Here is a 20,533-nt window from a genome sequence, read left to right on the forward strand (position 1 = left end):
TGGCCTCTTTTTTTTACCACGTTCCGCAAACGTGGAGCGGCTACCCATCTGCTCGTCCCAGCTGGACAGCAGATACGCGAGCAGGCTTCCTACGGCCATGGCGTCCTCTGAGAAAGATAACGGCAGCGGACAGTAGTGTGGGAGGGCTGCTGCTCGGCCCCGCTGGGTCAGACTGACCCTTTTTGTTGCGAGGGCAGCTGGAACAGAGCAGCCTGCTCTGACAGGGCACCTACTGGTCAGGGAATTCCTGGAATATAATGCGAGTTTCAGAGGTCGATTATTGGCAAATTAAGTAGATTGATTTCAAGTGTTATAAATTTGTTTGGGTCCTCTCCAAGACAGTAATGGCATCTACACTCGTCGGCCACTTTATCAGGAACACCTGTGCAATCTAATACAATCCAATACAACAGCTCTGCCATGAATTCTACATTCACAAAGATTATACATTTTCAGTTTTTGTTGACGTTGTCAGAAAGATGATAATTCTACTTTACGTTCATTATTGAGTTTGTAGTGGGTGGTGGTGGTGTACTGTTTCTAATATTTTGTCCACTCCATTAACATGCATGAGGAGGGCAAAATATTAGAAACACCGTCTTAGATGTTGTCTTATTTTCTCTGTAAGGGTAAATGAGACTCGCTGGCACTAACGTGTGTGTTTGTCCACATTTGCGTTTGAGAAAAATTAATTAAGCCCACACATTCCTCTTTCACTTTTCGAGCCGCAGAAACACCAAGAGGGAATTAATTTTTTTTTCGGGGTCATGGAAATCCTTCGCCATGGAATTTCACATCAGGCGCCGTGCCGAGGGTGAAGCACCCTGACTGCAGCGGAGGGCCTGAGCATGCTCGGTCCTTTCCGTGATCCCCTCTGGCATTCTTGTGCGCGCATTCTTGACATCCTTCCCCAGAATACCTCACACATCCACACAGCGCAGCAAGCATCTGCCCCAGCCTCCCAAGCATCTGCTGTTCACTCAGCCCGGCAGACGTGTCTCCGGCATCATTATGCACAGCACAACACGGCACACTTTTGACGGCAGTAGCACATTTACTTGTGCTGTAGAGCTCCAATTTAACCTTATTGCTCGGTAGTGTGGGTGTTCTCAATCTCTAAAACTGAGGAAAACCTTCAAATTCCACGCATACCTCAAAATGTAAAGCCATCAAACGTTGCAGCACATATTCTAAATACACTCAAATAACGCACATCACAGTTACCAGCAACTGTCGGCATGGTTTCCTGCTGGCAATCCAGCTGCCAAGTTATAGGAAGTGCATATATGAATGTGCAATTTTACACGTCTGATATCTAAAAGTGTCAAATTACACACACATATGAATGGGGCCTTGTTTCTACAACAGCTAAAGCCATATAGGAGTCAAATTGAATTTTACGGTCAACACGTGAAAAACACAAGTTCTTGTGAGAAGAAATTATAGGACCAAGATTTAAAAATAAATAGTTAATCCAAGGAGAAGAACCTCATCCTTGAAGCCTTTTCTCTTGTAAAAGTGAAATAATACCATTAAAGCAGAATGTAAATCGCACATCTGTGTAGCTCGTCACACACTGTCTTGTCAGGCTGTTGGAAGAGTTGAAACTATTTACTCCGGCTTGTACCGTTCCTCAGACTGTTTATTTGAGCTCCTTATCATCTGTGATAGCGGTAATCTCGGTCGTTTGAAAGATCGGTCCGCAATCCGTTTCTGCTGTAAAGACGTCGGAAGAACGTTTGAACTCGCTTTCATTCGTCATTAATTAATTTCCTCTGTGGCATGTTACACAAGCAGAAACTCTTAACTTAGACAGACTAAAGTAAACAGACTAAAAGACACTCGCCAGCAAGGCTACAAACAACCCATAATGCAACACGCTCTGTAGGAGCCGGTGTAACAGCGGTACTCTCTCATTGAAAAAAGAATCTCCGATCTCGTGAACACGTAATCGTCCAGTCCTCAAATATAAGACCACCCCACTTTTTCAAAATGTTATTTATTAGAATAAAACGTCGTCTTATATTCAAGCCACTACGATATGTTAGAGGATTTTCCTCTGAGGACAAGTCCTCTCTCTCTCCCCGCTACATAGACAGTCTGACTCTGGCTGCAACATTATGGAGTACACGCTCTACAGGTCACGTGGCTCTTGTGGCTGCAGCAAAACCACGGCAACCGTCTCAAGGTCACGTATAGGATTTTGATGTGTCGAGTCTCCTAAACATAGACTTTGTAGCTGCAGCTAAGTTTTATTCTACACTGATTTATTTATTTTTTTGAGGGGGGCAATTAGATCATTTTAGCCACAATCGTAGTGTGTGAAATAGGTTTAATGCATACAGCTGTATAGATGAACACACACGTGAGGACACATGACACACAGCCAGGCTATGCTAATGCATTTAAAATGGCTTTTGACCAGACCTAACTAAAAAATCAATGGCGCTCCTCCTCGTCCCGTCACTGCTAATGCTCTTAATGTTGTCAAGGCCATCATGCTTTGCATCCATTTTAGTCGTGCCATCAATGCTGCTCTGAGTGCTCCACAGTGTTACCGCTACTAACTTCTGATCTGTGTTTGTGCTTGTTTTTCATTCGTCTGTTTGGTTGTTTGTATGCGGACAAAACGACCCATCGTGTCAAGTTAACGAATTCAGCGTTTAGTCTGTTTTGTTTTCTTCGTGCACCAAATATTAGAGATAGTTTGTCGAAACTAGACTGGAAACTTGTCTAAAAACACCATATATGTTTACATTTTTCTCAATGTTTGTTTTCCTGTTGTTCTCTCAGGGTAAAGCTCACCGGGACAAGCAGCTGTTCTACCTAAAAGATCACCTAGACAAATACTACCACAGCCGTGACAGGAAGTGGATAGTGCTGTTCCCTGAGGGCGGCTTCCTGCGCAAGCGGAGGGAAACCAGCCAAACGTTTGCCAAGAAGAATTCCCTCCCCCACCTGACCCACGTCACGTTGCCTCGTCTCGGGGCCACCCACGTCATCCTGAAAACCCTGTCAGCCCAGCAGGAGAACGGCAGCGTGGGCAGCGAGAGTGGGACCCCTAACCAGACGGGTAACTAGAACACACACACATACAAAACATTTATTTATTTATTTTGGATCTATAAAGCTCGTCCTTCTCAGATCAGGGTGGTATGAGCTAAAATTAACAGTAGTATTTTGAATATTAGACAGTAAGCGTATATATCACGGTATCTAAGAGAGAATGTGGGTTAAAAGCAGTTGGAGACTGTGGGGGAGTAATTAAAGTTATTATTAATTTACACATGTCTGTGTTTGTGAAGGCGGTTTTATACACGGTGGAAGTTAAGAGCTCGTCACACTGCACAATCTGATGGCGTGTTTGTGTGTGCCATTTTCTGAAGACAGCTGCTACACAACTTTGGGATTTTATTTAGGATGAAATGTTTGTTTTGCGTTTTTGCAATTTTCTTTTCATTTCTCTGAAGAGGTGATGTTCATCTTTATAGAAATGCACAGTTAGGATTGGTTTAATGTTCTGTCGCCTCCAGCTTTTCTTATTTTAAGGACCGTGACTCTGCATTGTGATTTTTTTTTTTTTTTTTTTTTAATTGAATGTCGCATAATAAATGAAGGAGTTGATAGATTGTGAGACTTCATCCTCTCTGTTGCTACAAACTTTTCTTATACTTTGCATCTACTCTAACACCACAAGGGAAACCCCCTGTTTCTTCTTATCCAGGCCAAGTTCTGGTCTTACTTACAACAGTGTGACAACAGGGGTGGAGAAAGAGGAGAGACAAGCCAAGTTTTATTTCAAATTAACAAACTTAACTATTTCCAAAAGAATAAAGATGGGGTGTGGAGGTCAGCTGCACCAGGCGTGTAAGATGTCTATGGTCAGTGTTTGTTACAGGGATATTCAGTTATTGTGTCTATAATGTGAATTCCTGGGTATTGAATGTTAATCTGCATTTTTCTGTAATGGACCCAGTAATGTTTCTGTTAAAGCGTACTGTAGCATGTCACATGACACAGATAAGCTACGTTTGAGTCACACACACAAAAAAAATCAGGTTGTAAATGCAGTTTCAAGAACAATACTTTCCACTCATATCTTAGGATGTTTGGTTTGAAAGAGAACTTATTTTAACTCTAATTATAACTATTCTAATTATCTGTTAACTCCCCCAGCTGTTTCATCTGTTTCTATCTGTGGATGTCTCTGCTTTTTCACTCCGTATTGAGTGTTTTTATCAGAGTGATGGTTATTGGGGATGTTTGAACTGTGCGCTCTCACTCGTGCCTCTTTCCACCTTTTTTTCTGCCTCTTACCCAGTCGATGATCATGAAGCCTGCGGGGGAAATTGCATTTTGGATGCAAATTCAGGAGGCTTATGTCCACCAAGTTACCGCAGTTACAGTCAAATCAAGCGCACCTGTAGAGCAGCCGCTCCACACTAAACTGATTTAACAGCTACATGAGTCTCGTTTTTTTGCTTGCAAGACTCGTGTTTTAATGCTGTTGTTCATCGTTTGTGATGTGAAAACGTGAAATAAAAAGCTTGCATCCTGCTATTAGTTCAGTTATAAAATCCAAACGCACCGCGGAGCGCCTCTCCCGCCGGCTGCTTGACAGCGCTGTCAGTCACAGAGACGATCATACTGGACGGTAGAGACGCTGGTATGCGTCTATTTAAACAAGAGTTTAGTTGACTTCACTGTATTTAACACCGGAGCAGGAAACACAGTCACACTGCGTTGCGCTGCTGTCCTCCACTTCCATCATCTCACGCCGATTCATTTTGAAAGAGCAACGGCCAATGAGGAAACTCCAACACTCACCCAGTCGATCAATGCTTTAACTTTGCACTCACTCACTCACTCACTCACTCATGCGCCCACGGTCAGCGCTGGTCCGTGGCCCATCCAGCCAAAAAGGCCAAACAGGTGCTGCTGCATTAAGCTAAATACAGCAACAGCTTATGTTTATCCAGCTTCTTAAAGGCTATAAATAAGTTCCATCATTTTCAAAAATACAAATTCTCACCCTGAAATTGAGAATCAGGTCAAAGAGTAAGTATGTAAATGAGGCCTGAGGTCAGTCCAGAGAGAGCTTCAGAAGACCAGCTGCTGCTTCTTTTGCATATTTCACTGCTGTCAGATGAAAACTTCTCCATATGAACAGGAATCAGGAAAAGAGACGTGATTATTTCAGATTGATCAGATTTTGAATGTTTTATTGATGTAATCAATGTGTGATTAGATTTACTAAACACAAACAGAGCTGGAATTAGATTATGAGGTGTTCTTTGAAGTTGCAGGACATTTTTCTTGCTGAGGTTTCCAGATCTGAGAAAGCAGAAGTTATTTCTAGGGAAGTGTTGCAGGATTACTTCAGTCTCTCTGTGAACTCTCCCCGCCGCGGGGTGTACTGTAGTTCTTGATCGTATAGGGTCTTATGTCGGCAAAAGGCCAGGTATGGATCACGCTTCAAACGTCAGAGCATTAAATCATCATCCCGGTGTCAGGCTGTCCTCTGGGAGTCCTGCTTTAAATGAAAGGCGACTGGTGGTAAAGATTGCCAGGAGAGGAAAGGGCTGGCATGTACAGAGGTGCCAGAAATTGCATCAAGGTCCCTGATACCCCAGCGGTGATTTTCAGGAGAGTAATTTTTCTGTCAAGAGACGAACCCTAAATATAGCCAACGAGCAGGAAGATAACTCTGCAATTAACCTTTTGAGAGTGAAATTTCTTTTCTTCTTTTTTTTTTTTTTTGTACACTTTTTATTTGTAACAATTTAAAAAAGAAAAGAAGGAAGCAAACGTCAACAAAGCAGGAGAACAAGTGAGGTGAACGTTTCTTGTGTGTTTCTGTGTTTGTGTCCATATTGTTTTTACATATATCCAGATTCAGATATGATGACGTTGTCGTCGTTCGCGGTGAAGGTGATCGATTTCTCCCGTTTTCTAGGAAAGGTCTCCCTTACTCCTGAGGAAAAACAGGAAAGTTTTGTTTGTCTCATGCACAGTCTGTTCCGATGATCAACAAGTGGCAATAACGAGCCGAGGTATAAAGCAATAAGGCTTTCATGCTACCAGGAACCAAGACAGGAGAACTGGGACCCCTTTAAATCCAGTGAGTGGACAAATGTAGAAAATATGTTTTAATCAGCAGACTCCAGATAGCTCAGTAAGTCTGCTTTTTGGAACCATCCTCAGCAAAAAGCGCAGCATTAAAACGCCCATAAACACACAAATGCAATGAGTCCCCCCTCCACCGCCCGCGCACACTCAGTTTACCCAGTGGTCTCCCTTGGCTTTGCTTCAAAAATCCATTTTAAGGGTGTGCTGTGTAATAGTAATTTGGAGAGACTTTGGACCAGCATTATTGAAAATGTGGCTCAGGGACTTAAGCTATCCATGAGTTTGCTAACACAGCTATGTGTCCTACAGCCTCAGCACTAACAGCAGGACACAGTGTGTGTTTATTCCTCTGCAGGACAGTCTGTCAAACCAAAGGAGAAGTAACATAAAGACAAATGCGGCCTCATTTATGTGCTGTATGTGCATGTTTTGGCTTTCTTGCTAATTTAGCTCCTAAACTATCATTGCTGTCAACAAACACTGATGGCAGCAGAGCATCTGTTAATAATCTCTGGCAGGGATGGGATTTTTTTTGATATTTGGTTTTAGATATGTCAATACATGTTTAATTGAGCGTTATATTGTTCCTTGCTTGGTATACTGTAGTTCCCTGTTCGTATCCCAGTTCTGTGTTTATCTGCATGTGTCCTTCCCTCTGTTCCAGCAGCTCAGGAGGAGGGGAAGCTGGTTGCTGCAGTAGGGCTCGTCCTTCCACTTGAATGTAGCTAATGGCATTAAAAACCTAGGACAACAAAAAAAAAAAACACATACCCAGAAGAGCGCTATGTCCCTCACTATCCTGTGCGCTATGTGTGTGTGTGTGTATGTGTGTGTTTTTGTGTGTCTGGCTGATCAAAGACACAGCTCTGTCTCCCTCTGACCCTCCCTGATGCTCTGCAGAGGTGCCCAGAACTTGCTGACTCACTCAGAGACAAATGGGCCACTTGGAGAAAATAGGATTTGATGTAAATGTGTGTTCCGCTGTGTATCAGCCATGCAATGTCACGCAGGCTAAACACACACACACACACACAGGCATGCGCGCGCTTGACGCAGATACAAAGCACACAGGGTCACCGGTCGCCGGTATTGTTCACAGCCTGCAGGAATACCCTGCGAGTGCCGCTGAGACTGATACGGTTTATGTGTTGTAAAACAGTATTTACAGTTGGCAGGTAAGCAAAGTTCACAGCTGTGACTCACTTAAGGTGGGACTGAGGTTTCCATAAGACCTAAAGGTAAACGTGTTTCATTGCGGCGGCCAATCAGAGCCGAGCTTCAGTCAGTAGGAGGGACAGGTGTGGGCTTCGAGTGTTGTGTTTGGCCTGCAGAGCGGCCTGACGGAGAGCCAGATACCTGCCGGTGTATTTCCTTCCTCTAACTGTTTACAGAAGGACAGGGCCTCTCTGATGTCATTTTAAATGACCTCTGCTGCTGTTATTACATTATTGTTTGTCACAGTGCATCGGCCGGTAGCGATACCTTGGCTCGGGGCCCCGTCCTTTGGCCGGGCCACTCATGGGAGACGATGGCTGCCTTTCAGCACACTTGGACTGAGATCTGGATCCAATTACTCACACAGGGATAGCTGTGGTGTTAGCTATTCCTCCTCAATACCAAGGATGCCTATCAAGTCACTGTAATACTGGTATAAATGAGCCAGCAGCTTGCGCCTCAGCTGTTTATTCGCCGCCGCCCTTTTTCCACTGTTAGAGTCCTGAAACAAACTTATGTAAACAGAGGTTAAAGGTCTTGTATCTCATGTTTGACATTATTATTTATAGACGGGAAGTTTGAGGTTCACGTTACCATAAGCAGGGACTTAAACATTATAATATTAATCAGACTTCTGAATTAAAGTTTATCCACTTGGACTCACTGGGGAAATTGTATCTATATCGATAACGAGGCTGCTAACACTATTATGGGTAGTACATCTCATAGTTTTGTTTTTAAATGAGGCTCTCACCCAATATTAGAAATATATGAACTTGTAACAGATCAGATTTAATCAACAATGTTGTTAAACAGTAAAAAAAACTGGAGCTTGAAATTCTTAATCACTTGGGATGAATATAATGTATCTAAAAACAAAGGATCACAGTGTTTGTGAACCATAACCGTCTCCCTGTTTTCCACTAATTTAGTCATATCTCTGTCTAACTGAACCACACCCTGCCCCACATTTCTCTATATTTTATGTGTGTACAAAGGTTGAAATCATGACTTAGCAGCATTCTCCATTTTACTGCCGTCGACAGTATAATGTGACATGGCCGATCAGTCATATAACGTAACGTCACACAGGCATGGCATGTTTATCTTGCATAAAGAGGCCACTGTGATGAGAAAGGGAAGTGCTTGTTGCGCAGTAGTAGCAATAGCAGACATGGCCTTAACATTAGTCAAGCAGTCATGTAAGGCGCACTGCTGAACGTCAACCTCGTTTTAGATTCGTGTATGCCGACGGAGACCGCCGGTGTTTTCTGCTTTGCATTTGATACGCTTGTGGTAAAAGTTTCATTTACATTTTGAGTATTCAGCTCAAAAGAAACCTGGCTTTTTAGATGATGTGTTTGTTTACTGTCATCTGCAGTCAGAGGATGTTATCAGTTTCCTGTGTGTGTGTCCAGTACAAAGACAGGTCTGGGGACGTGTTCAGACTAGCTTAGCTCAAACACTGGAAACGAGGGGGGGGGAACATGTAGCTTCATCCAGAAGCGAATGAATATACCTTCCAACGGTGTTGTGGTGATGAATCACTTATTGTATGTGTCAAAACAGTTCGCTCCCCAGAAAAACACACCAGTATATGTCGTCCATAGATGTTTTATTCTGGATTTCCCTCAGCTTTCACAAGTTTCCTTCAGCACTGACATCAATAAAGTCGCTTTTTGCGTATTCTTTTCAGAGCCACAGTAAACCAGTCGAGTAACATTTGAGTCAATTCAGTCCTGCAGCTGTCAGTTCAGTAACAGGCAGGAGGTCTAATAGAGGAAAAAAAATAAGTTTGAACTTCATCATCCGTATCATACAGCTCTTTTCATTTATTTTCTTCCTGCTTGCCTGCTTGCAGGTGAGCACAGAGCTGACCCCGCGTTCGTCATGCACAGAAATACTCGCACACGTGCGCCCTCGCAGCCGACTCCCAAATTTCATCATGTGTCCAGCATTCCCTCTCCCATCTGTCATCCTCAGCCTTTCTGTCACACTATTTTCTTCACAGTTGTACTCTTCTCTTCCACCTTTCCTTCTTTATGTCCTCTCTCTTTTTTTTGCTCTGACATAAATGAGAGGTGATTAAAGCTCCACTTGGCTTTCATTGTCCATAAAAAATACAATTTGCAGCAAAGGATTTGATCATTATTTAGGTCATTTATTGGTAAATTGATATGATATGAAGGATTAGCTGTTGAGTTGGAAACGTTCCTGTTAGTGTGACTCATAAATTTTGCTGCCGGCCAAATTCTGTCAAGTTGGGACTTCAGCTGGTAAACCAGTCGCTTTGGCAGGTGACCAGCCATCATTTGGCCGCACTGCTGTGATGTAACAATCTCCTGGGATGCCTAGTAGTTACAGATACTGTCCTTAAGTGCGAGGACCAGGGTTCAGCCTCTCTGATGGGGCGAGGATCTGATCTAGGGGTAAAAAAAGATTTCAATCACTGTGTGGATCATTTGAGCATATCTAAAATACCGGGTGAAATTTGGTTATCCATGCCTTTCAAATGAGTCTTCTTGTCCTCTAAACTCACTTTTTTGTATTTTGTGTTTCTTCTGTGTCAGGTAACAAGCGTAAAGGCCTGCAGTGGGTAATAGATGTGACCATAGCTTACCCAGAAGCGAGGCCTATGGATATCCAGACCTGGATCTTTGGCTACAGGCCTCCCACAGTTACACATGTACACTACAGGTAAGGATAAAGACATGGTCATTACATTTAAAGAAGACATGTCATGCTTTTTGCAATTTAGCAATGTTATTTATATACTTTTATGATGTCAAATGTCTGTGTTAAACATGGTCAAGGTTCCATACATATGTAAAAGTGCTTCCTGCAAGTCAAAAGCCAGGGTTTTATTACCAAACTGGTTGCTAAGGCTCTTCCACGGGTTGATTGCATTGTCCACTCATATTTCGGATGGTATTCAGGCTCAGACATTTATGGATGTATTTGAGATGTTTCTATTTCAAGTAGATCCCCCAGTAGAGAATATAAATATAGACCTGAAAATGTGCATGATACGTCCCCTTTAAGTTTCACTTTCCACATAAGGTTTGTTCTAAGCTAGCTTTCAAAACCGTCATTTGTCATTCACAAGAGCGGGAACACCAGAACCATTATACTTTCTCATGCAAATGTACTATGCAGCCAACATGCAAAGAAACTGCAGTGTATGAAAATGTGCCGCATTACATCATGACATAAGGGCAGTAGTAGTAGTGGTTTTGTGTTAATCCATCATTGTTGCTGACACACTGTATAATTCTTGAGTTAAGACTTCTGTCACTCATCTCTATATCTATTTTCTAACAAACCAGAGAAAAATACGCATTTCTTTCATGAGAGAAAATCATATCACCATGCGGTCACATCACAGGTTTATAATAGAATTACAAATCACTTTAGGTTTGGCACACAGAGACTTTGAGACTGTGTTATTCATGTGACTCACTCACACAGTGTTCACTTGTACTGAGGGAGAACTTGAGGACCTTTTTTAAGTCCACCCACTGATAACACAAGTTTACTGCAGAAAAATCCACCAACTACCTTTTATACCTAGTGGGCAGAACACACCTGAGATCAAGGTTTTACAAGGCGCCTTCACATGTGACAATACTCAAAACCTAAGACACATCGACCTTCTCTTCCTCCATGTTGATCACAGGCAGAGTTGACGTAAGCGTTTGATCATAAAAAACAGATGTGTTACATTGAAATTAAAGGGTAGGATGGAGTATTTGCTTGCTAGCCTTGGCTGCAGGTCTGCTTATACATATGCTTATATACATATGTTTTTCCTTATATATAATCTTCCCTCCAGATTCCCCTCTGTTGCTAATCCATCCACTTGAGGATATGATGAAGGTGGGCCAGGATTTGATTTTCTGTAGGGCTCCATTTAAGATAAATATGGTTACATCAGAGGGGATGTATGCAGGCTCAAGCAGTGGTCCTCATGTAGAAATCATCTTGACCCTCAGTGTTCCTGTGCACCCCTGTTCAACCTCCTGACGCAGCTCGTGTGTGTGTGTGTGTGTGTGTGTGCGCGCAGGGTGGGATAGGGCGAAGTAAAAGGTGATTTATGAACCTCGGGTTGCCGGCCGTTCTCTGGAGGGTTCTCTGCCCACTTGGGCTAAAGCTAAGGACTCATTAAGTCTGTAATTAGAGGAGCAGAGGATGCACTAGTCCCACCCCGCCTCCGGGACTCCCTAATCAGCCGTCGACACAATCAGCTTCCCTCGCGCGGTCAGCAGTTCTGCAGCCAGGGGATGGACAGAGAGGCACCCAACCAAGCTAAAGGCACAGTCGTTCCTGTTACAAGTTTGCACGCTCAGTTCCTCCCGCACCAACGCCGCTGAACATAAAGAAGTTACACTATGCTACAGGTGAAGTGTCAACAAGAGGATTAATCAGGGGAACACTGTGGGGGAGTGGTAATGCAAACAGTAGAAATAGCTAGACCATTGTGACGCCCTACGACAGAATTGTGCTGTGTCAGTTTAAGACAGTTTGTATCGTGAGTGCAGCCTTTGCTCAATAGCATTCCTTCACATAAAGAAATTTATCAAGGATTTTTGAGGGGCTTACTTGAAAAGGAAAAAAAGTGCTCTTACACTACGCTGCACTCTAATAGCTGAGCTTCATGAACAAAACAGTCTCACAAAAGTCAGTGATCCCCTCACAGGTGAGAGCAAAGAGTTCATTAATCCAATTAAGAGTTCACAACAACAATTTATTGAGATGATGTTAATGATGCTTGACCACTGGTTGTAAGCCAAGTGTTTTTGAAAGTAAATATCAGGCTTCAAGTTGTTTCAGTAGTCTCTGTGTTTACATCCTTTGTTGGAAAGTTTGACTTTTTTAATACCAAAAAAGGACAAAAAGTAGTTTACATCAGACAAGGGAAGGTCAGAGATTTTGATGTCTCAGGGGAAATTTGTGAATTTTACAAACGGGTCTCTTCACAAGAATATACGGCCAAGTATTCTGCCAAGTTTGTTGTATTAGATGGTGGTTTTCAGCTGTGTGTAAGTTTGGTCATTTGTAAATTGAGCAAGAAAAAATCCTGACAAAGAGCCAGTTTGTGCTGAAAACTCTGCGCTTTTCATAATGTAATAAAATAGAGATTTTAAAGGGAGAGTCTAACAGTGGTGCAAGTCCTTCGAACTAAAAAAAAAAAAAACCATCCTGACTGAACCAGAAGGGAAAACACTTCCAGCATGAAATGTTGCATTATGAATGTGGTGGGAATCGTGGTTCGTGTGGAGACGGTCATGACAGCAGCCAGAGATTATGTAATAGTTGTTATGTCCGTGCTGACCTGGATGAACGGCACCTGAGTTTCCAATGATGTGTCTCAGGGTTTCTACTTCGAATGGAGGGAATTTACTGACAGAACAGGGGCCGTCTCCGTTTCAGTGTGTGTTTCAAAGAGTGTCGAGCCTCTAGATCCCCTTGAAATTGTTGTTTTACTACTATGATTCCTTCAGAATGGATTGTGTTATCAAGAAACATGCAGAAAAGAGGATCCTCAGACCTCACGTACAGCCGAAAGGAAGCTCGACACCAAGCTGAGTGTCAGCCATTAACCCTTAATGTCGATTCAGCATGCTGAATGTACAGTAGAGCTTGCTGACTGGCTGTTCAGCAAATCAGCGATTACACTTAGTTTGGGCGTCAACATGTTTTTTCTGTCTCCTAAAAGCAGAGGACCATTGGCTGACAGTACGTGCAAAGAAGAACAAGAAGGTTTTAACACATTCATATTTTTTTTTGTCTTTGTCAGATTGGTTTCTTTTTTTGGATTATAAATCAGACTTGTGACTAGTTACTAGTGTCAGCTAGATGTCAACTTCGCAGCGTGTGCAATTCCAGCACTTTAATAGGAGATATGAGGCAATGAGTTGCGTTTGATCAGTCGTCTTTGTGCGTCAGGGCCCTAAATCCGACTTTCTCAGCCTGACTGTTTCTATGTGAACTGACCTTGATAAAAGGCTTCTGTCTTCCTGTGCTATCGTTTTATGGCGCCATATAGATTACGACTATACCTGAGCCTCGGCTTCAAAACAGGCGGCTGAGAGTTGAGTAATATTCTAGATGGATCCACGTTGAGCGCTCTGCACTTTTTTTTTTTTTTTTTTTTTTTTTAATCCTTCCACCTCTCTCTCTCTCTCTCTCTCTCTCTCTCTCTCTCTCTCTCTCTCTCTCTCTCTCTCTCTCTCTCTCTCTCTCTCTCTCTCTCTCTCTCTCTCTCTCCTCTCTCTCTCTCTCTCCCTCTCTCTCTCTCTCTCCTCTCTCTCTCTCTCTCTCTCCTCTCTCTCTCTCTCTCTCTCTCTGCCTCCAGTCCTCACCCCTCAGCTCCACCCTCCCTCACTGTACGTGTCTGTCTCTTGCCCTCTCCCCCATATAATCTCAGCCTCCCAGATTGCAGCATCATAAGCCCTCCGTGAATGGCAGATGGGAGAGCTAGGTGGGTGTACAGAGGCCGAGCGAGGGCAGTAGTGGGTGTTAAATACGTTGAAATCCTTTTCTTTTAAATGCACCCTCTTCTCTCAGTTTTTTTTTTTTTTTTTTTTTTTTTTGCTGCTGTGGGCTTTTCTGAAAGCTGCTGTTTGAAAATGTCTGAAAGGTGACATGATTTATGGAGTCAGAGTCTGCCTGGTCATCACATAGATGCTTTCGAGCTGCACACCTGGCTTTCTCTGGGAGACAAGACAAGACCCACACACAGAATTGTTGAGCTTGCAGCCGTACCGCTTCCTAAGATTTTTTTTTTTTTTTTCTCCCTTCTAAGCATGTTGGGGAAAAAAGTCTGTATTTCCTTGTTGTTGTAAATCACACAACATTTCCTACCGTTTTTGTGTTTAAGGTTCATTCAACACCTCACCCACAATCAATATCTCTCACACGGGAGTCTTACCTGCGAGTGTAATGAGTGCTTTGGTAATTAGAGATGGTGTCTCGGGATAATGAATGAGTAGAGGGATTTTTTTTTTTTTTCAAAGCTTTGGGTCTTCAGAGGACTTTTTTCACCATAGAAACCCATTACAGGAAACAAATCCCCCCCTTATCTGTATTCACTTCATTCCACAGAAAACTCTCCTAAAGAGGTGTCGGCTAGAGGAAGTATGTGGATCTCTTGCTTCAGCAGAAATAGTAAAACCTCACTGTAGGAGTAATTCACTACAAGTAAAGGTCCTGCGTTCATAATCTTAGCCTATTAGAAGTACATAATATTATATTATCACCAAAATGTAAAGTAACAAAACTATATTATAAGGATCATTATTTCTGTTGTAGTTGGTCGAGCCAATTTGAACAACTTTATAAAATCTTGTGCTGTTTAATCTGCAATAATCTCAATCTTATAAATACATTTGTCAGTAATTGAGTCCTAAAAACCTTATTTTACAGTACAATGTGCTGCCAGTTTCACTCTATGTGATTCTTTGACCTCTATATAAAGCCTTAAAACAACATATCTGTTGTTCTCATGGACAGTTTATCTTTGGGAGGAGCCGCCTACGTCTTTACAGCTTCAAACTGTCCTCAAACATGAACAGCGGGTTGCGCTGACACCTGTGACCATAAAGTCAATAAAAATAAAGCCACGTAGTCAATATCAACCTGTGATGGTTTTATGACACATTTCTCCTGACCTCTGTACTGATAAGAGGTTGATGCACCCATGCTAGACTGTCATTAACCTCTACACTGCTCCCCCCCCCGCCCCGCACCCTCCATCACGCCACCGTGTCCTCAAACGACAACAGCAACACTGTGTCAGAGGCATATGGTCGGGGTGACCAGGTGAAAGCGTGCACTAGCCACATAGACGCAGAGGTGAAAGCGGGGGGTAAGAGGGGCAAAGAATAAGTAGTAGAAGGCACATGAGCTGAATATTCAGCTTTAACATGGTGTCAGATGTTTATTAGCTGGTGATCAATATCTAGGAGTTAGAAAACGTCTTTTTAGATGAATCATCCGAGTTCAGCCTCTTGTGTTGGTTAATATCTGGTCTTCTGAAGTGTCATTGAGCAAGTCTGCGCGTCCCCACCCATGTTGTCACATAGCTGACCCAGCTAAGACTAACTTGTAATCTTTGACTGTTCTGCCCCGGTTGACGTGTTGACACCTGTTGTTAATGTGGTAACAGTAAGTGTGTAACAGTACAGGAAACACTCCTTGAATAGCTGCTTAGTCAGAAATACAATGCAAGAGCAACCGGTGTGTTTTTGTGTGTTTACAGCGCAACCGTTCATACTCACGTTGTGAATAATTGCAACTGCAGTCTGATGTCATGTTGCACTCGGCACAAGCAGGTTTCCACACAGCAGCAGGTCACAGGAAAGTCGGTTACCTTGCTGAGGGGTTGGAAGTGTGTTGCCGCTCCTTGTTCTGTTACTCCCTCACAAAAATTTCAAATTATTTAGTCGACACAGTTTTGATGATGTTTCGCCAGTTTAATGTTTTTAATCCCAGGCGGCAGCAGTAGGATGTTTCGTTGGCATTCGCTGTACCTTAATACAGCTCTGATACATTGTAAAGACAGCGAAGAGTAAACAGCGCAGCTGAGATCAGTGATATCAAATTGCTGTGGATTACACGCTCTATCATTTCCTGTGAATAGCTCGTGCTCAGGTATCTGAATCCAGTGCAGGAACGGTGGACTCAACACGAAAAATGAAAACTACTATGTAAAGAGGTGATTAACAGGAATGCAACTAATGATTATTTTCATTAGTGATTCATCTGACATTATTTTTTTCAATTAATCGATTAATTGTTTTGCCTTTTAAAATATCAGAAAACAGTTAAAAAAAATGCTGTTATAATTTTATAGAACTCATGGTGACCTCTTCAAATGTCTTGTTTCATCTGATCAATGGTCCAAAATACAAAAATATTAAGTTTATCATATATGACACAGGAAATTTGCAAATCATCGCATTTGATAAGCTGCAACCAGCAAATGTTTGTCATTTTTGCTTTAAAAAATAATTGGAGAAAAAAAGAATAAATAGTATCAAAAATAAAGTTTGATTTCATGATAAAAATATTAAATATTATCTGTAAAAACATTGTAAATGTAAGGAAACTATATCCTTGTAATCCTACCAGGCATAAATAAAGACAGATAAAAACAGATATCACAACCTCTTGTATGACCGATGTGGAAGATGTGACACATATTCAGTTTTTATGTCAAATGTGCAACCGGAAACACATTCTTGAGGGAGTAGTAGCAGCTTTAACAGACAACAGATTATTTTATGACTGTCAGATGATGAATAGTAGTCAGAATGAATTAACTTTCTACATTAGCTGGAAGCATTATGTTATGTACTTAATAACATGATGACATTGATGACAATAATGACGGGATTTTCCCTGCAGCGGTTGTTTACTTTAGGGTTAACTGACATCTGTTGGTCTTACACACTTACAATAAAGTAAACAATGGGTTTTCCTCCCACACATTACTAATTCAGGCCATTTTTTCTTTGTCATCAAGGCGGCTTTAGTGAGCTACTGATTACTTCCTCAATCAAGTGGATCATATTTTTAAAGAAATAATCATTTTGTCTATAAAATGTCAGAAAACAGTGAAAACTGGCTTATTTAATTTCTAAAGGGCTCATGATGTTTTCAAATGTCTTGTTTTGTCTGATCAACTGTTCAAATTCAAAGAGATTCAGTTTACTCTCATGTTTGACACAGAGAAGCATCAAATCCTCACATTCAAGAAGCTGCAAACTGCACATTTTTGCTTAAAAATGACCAAAAAAACGAATCTATTGTCAAAACAGTTTGATTTATTTTCTGTCATTCTAATCGTTGCAGGTGTAGCTCATGAAACAACAACTTTCTTCCTTTGAAAAACGCCAAATCATTCAGTATTTTGACATGCAGATTATAATCCTGCATGATGTTGACACGGATCATAGAGAAACCTGATCGTTTATATCCCTGTATACATGATCAGTATCCAAGTTTCTGATCATTTGCATGCAGGTGCGTCTTTGATTCCTCATCATTTCACACATTTCTGTACCAACTGATTCATTTCAACAGTTTTAGGGAGCCTGAACTGAAGACTCTGCTTGATTTAGCTTCTCCATCTGATCACCAGTAATAATAAAAAAAACAAGAGCGAAGATACAGTTTATGCTCTACAAGAGTCAGACTTTGATTTTCATTTCAGCTTGTTGAACCCAACAATTATGATCTTATTTTTTTGTTTTTCTGACTAAACAGTGAGCAACATGTATTGATGACGCACCTGCGCACATAGTGAAGAAAGATCACCAGCTTTCTAAAACCACAATATCTTATCCGGGTTTCTGAAACCAAGATATAACGATGATACTTGTGATAGTTGTGCTTAGCTTACAGTGCGCGCTGAGGCTGTTAGAAGTTGTTTCTAATTGTGGAACGTAATAAAAACCCTGTGATTGGCACACTGAGCAATAATGTGAACACTCATTAGAGGAAGAATAATTAGTATCTAATACATCAACTGGGAAAAGTGTGTACAGACTGTTTTAAGTTTTGTTAGATAAAGTTAGCGATCAGACACGTTGAGGAGTCCAGAAATGAGAAGGTATTAAAAACAGTGTTCCTCTGTATTGTGAATATGTTTTTTTATGTGAACAGGAAGTATTATGTATCAACATGTTGATAGTTTTCTCAGCTCTATCCCTTCTGGCTGAGCCTTTTTACATCTGCTGGAGGAGATTCTGCCTCCTCCATTGTTTTGTACAAGACCACTTCCTGGAACTTGGACAGCCTTGAGCCAGAGAGGAAACAGATTAAAGACTAAATGGAGCAATTAACGAGGGGACTCCTACGGTCCCTCAACTTCTCTCTGATTGCAGATAAGCACTTCTTGGCATTCAGCAAGCAAGAACCCTTAAGGGTCATGTGGAGTGTTTGGTTTATGTAGGGAATTCCCATCTCTGTTGATGCAGTATAAAACAAATAAACCAGCTGTATGTTTACTTCTACATACTACAGATAATGTCATACTTATTCATTGTCTAATCATTGCTGTAGCTGGTACGATCGACCAAAACTCCACAGGAGGATGGAGAGAATGAACTCGAAGACGGTTGTTTTGGATTAAATGAGGACCCTTATCTTAACTAGAAAAAGATAAGGAGCAGGACAGAAGTCTTTTGGTCCCAGAGCCACACTGGCTGCTAATCTTAATATTCACCTTTTGCAACATTGTGCCTGAGAGCAGGCCTCCCAGGGCGCCTCTTTGTTTCTCACAGTTTCACAGCCAGTGAGATTTAGGGCTGAATAGAGTCCCCAAACAATGACTGGCTACCCTCCAAAGAGGCTTGTTGAGTGGACAGACTTCTCCTGCCACAGTCCAAATTTAATTAGCTTCCTAGCCTAGTTAGGAAGGGAAACAATATCTTAAGAAAAAGAGCTGTACAGAAGCTAAGTGGTTCAAACAAGGCAGTAAATATGAAGGATCAGAAGCTTCTGATTTGCCTGGTTTACACACTAATTTGTCTTTCTTCTAACGAATAAACACATTCATAACTATCCAGGGGAAAAAAACTGCCGCAATTAAAATCTGTTAACTGTATTTGAGATTTATGGTCTGCATTCAACAAACTTTATATATCACCGACCATTAATGTTACGGCATCACTCGCGTGTAAGCACGTACATCATCTGTGTGATGCAGCGCGGGTCAACACGTGGTAAAAGTCTGACGTTGAAGGTTATTGACAGGAGGAACTGCAGCTCTCCCCAGCTGTCTGTCTGTCTGCGAGCCAGGGTGTCAGGTTAACAAGCGAGCCGCTGCCAAGTGGGTTAGGGTGGAAATGAGAACGCCTCCATGGCCCCACGCCAACACATCACCATCAGTTCCTCACCACCACCACCACCACCACCACCACCACCACTGCACACTGCACACTGTTACGCACGCCTGCTGCACCTCTTTGCACAACAAATACAAATACCACCATACTCCTGTTTCTTTTCACCCAGCACAATATTGACACTAGGGTGGAATGTTTCCATTTTTCAGTACTGCAAACACGACCGCAGCGGAGCGTCGTTAGCTGCTCCGACTGTTTGCCTCGTAACATTCAACCCTCCAAGAGAGATGTACACGGACTGATCAAAGTCTGTTTGTTTTCTGTGAACCTAAATGAGACCGCTGATGTTGGGTGCAGCTTGAACTTTTGTACAACCTTTTACAGTACATGTCAGCAGCCAATTAAAAGCCCTGACATCTGTACCACCTCTCCAGGGTTTCTGTACATTCTGGGAGGAAAAACGCATCTATATTTTAAGGCTTTAAAAGTATAAAGTACAGTTTATTAGTTCCTCACCGGGTTAAGGCAGATTCATTTTCAATTGAGGCGACTGTGTAATTTGTTTTTAAGGATTGTAAGCAAAACCCCCATGGTGGAAGGTGTGAAATGTGATAAAATACATTCTTTAATATGTAAAGACAAATGTGACAAGTATAATTTGACAAAGTATCTGACAGTTTTATTTTTTTATATTGCGTTAATACTTCTACATCCAGTCGGTCACAATATCTTTGAACAACTTAAATATTCAGTGTCTTTTAACTTGTATGTTAATATACTGAGTTTAGTTTGTGAAATTCTTGAGCTTTTTGGTTGGATAAACTTGTATTTTTAGTTTTCCTTTGAGCTAAAATGATTAGTCGATTAACAGATCTATGTATCGACAAAAAAGATTTTGATAATGAATCAGGAAAAAATAGTCAGCAGTTGAATTGATAAAGACGGTATTTGTTAGTTCCAACTATAGTTAGGTATCTGAAATTATCCACAGGACTGGAGCAAGATATGGAGTCATGTGTTTGCGACACAAGAAATGAACCTTATCCACTTCCTATCCTGGTTAATTTTTGCTGCAGGTGGTTGAGTCTCTCGCCACTGTTACCGATGTGACCGCAGACCTTCTTCTCTAAACAAACCTGGCTGATAAACCAATGAAAGCAGCAGATACAGGAACATACTGTGTGCTATCTAAGCACACTGTGCTGATTTTTTTTTTTTCTCTGGACCTGAATCAGCATCGCCTCCTCCAACCTCAGCTGTCCACAGGCCTGTGCAGCTGCTCTAGACACCAGAAGATCCTGATTTCTACATGAATATTTCAGCTGCAGAAAAGCGTC

The 20,533-nt window shown here is 41.8% G+C and overlaps 1 protein-coding gene across 1 annotated transcript in view; it reads left to right on the top strand.

Moving 5' to 3' along the window:
- lpgat1 (lysophosphatidylglycerol acyltransferase 1) overlaps nt 1-20,533 on the top strand; it is a 52,292-nt gene that overhangs the window by 22,327 nt on the left and 9,432 nt on the right. The window contains exons 5-6 of the mRNA XM_044329669.1: nt 2,794-3,073; nt 9,915-10,041. Of these exons, the coding sequence (XP_044185604.1) occupies nt 2,794-3,073; nt 9,915-10,041 (407 nt within the window). The remainder of the gene's footprint in view (nt 1-2,793; nt 3,074-9,914; nt 10,042-20,533) is intronic.

The sequence above is a fragment of the Thunnus albacares genome, chromosome 16 (assembly GCF_914725855.1).
Source record: "Thunnus albacares chromosome 16, fThuAlb1.1, whole genome shotgun sequence".
NCBI classification, from domain to species: domain Eukaryota; kingdom Metazoa; phylum Chordata; class Actinopteri; order Scombriformes; family Scombridae; genus Thunnus; species Thunnus albacares.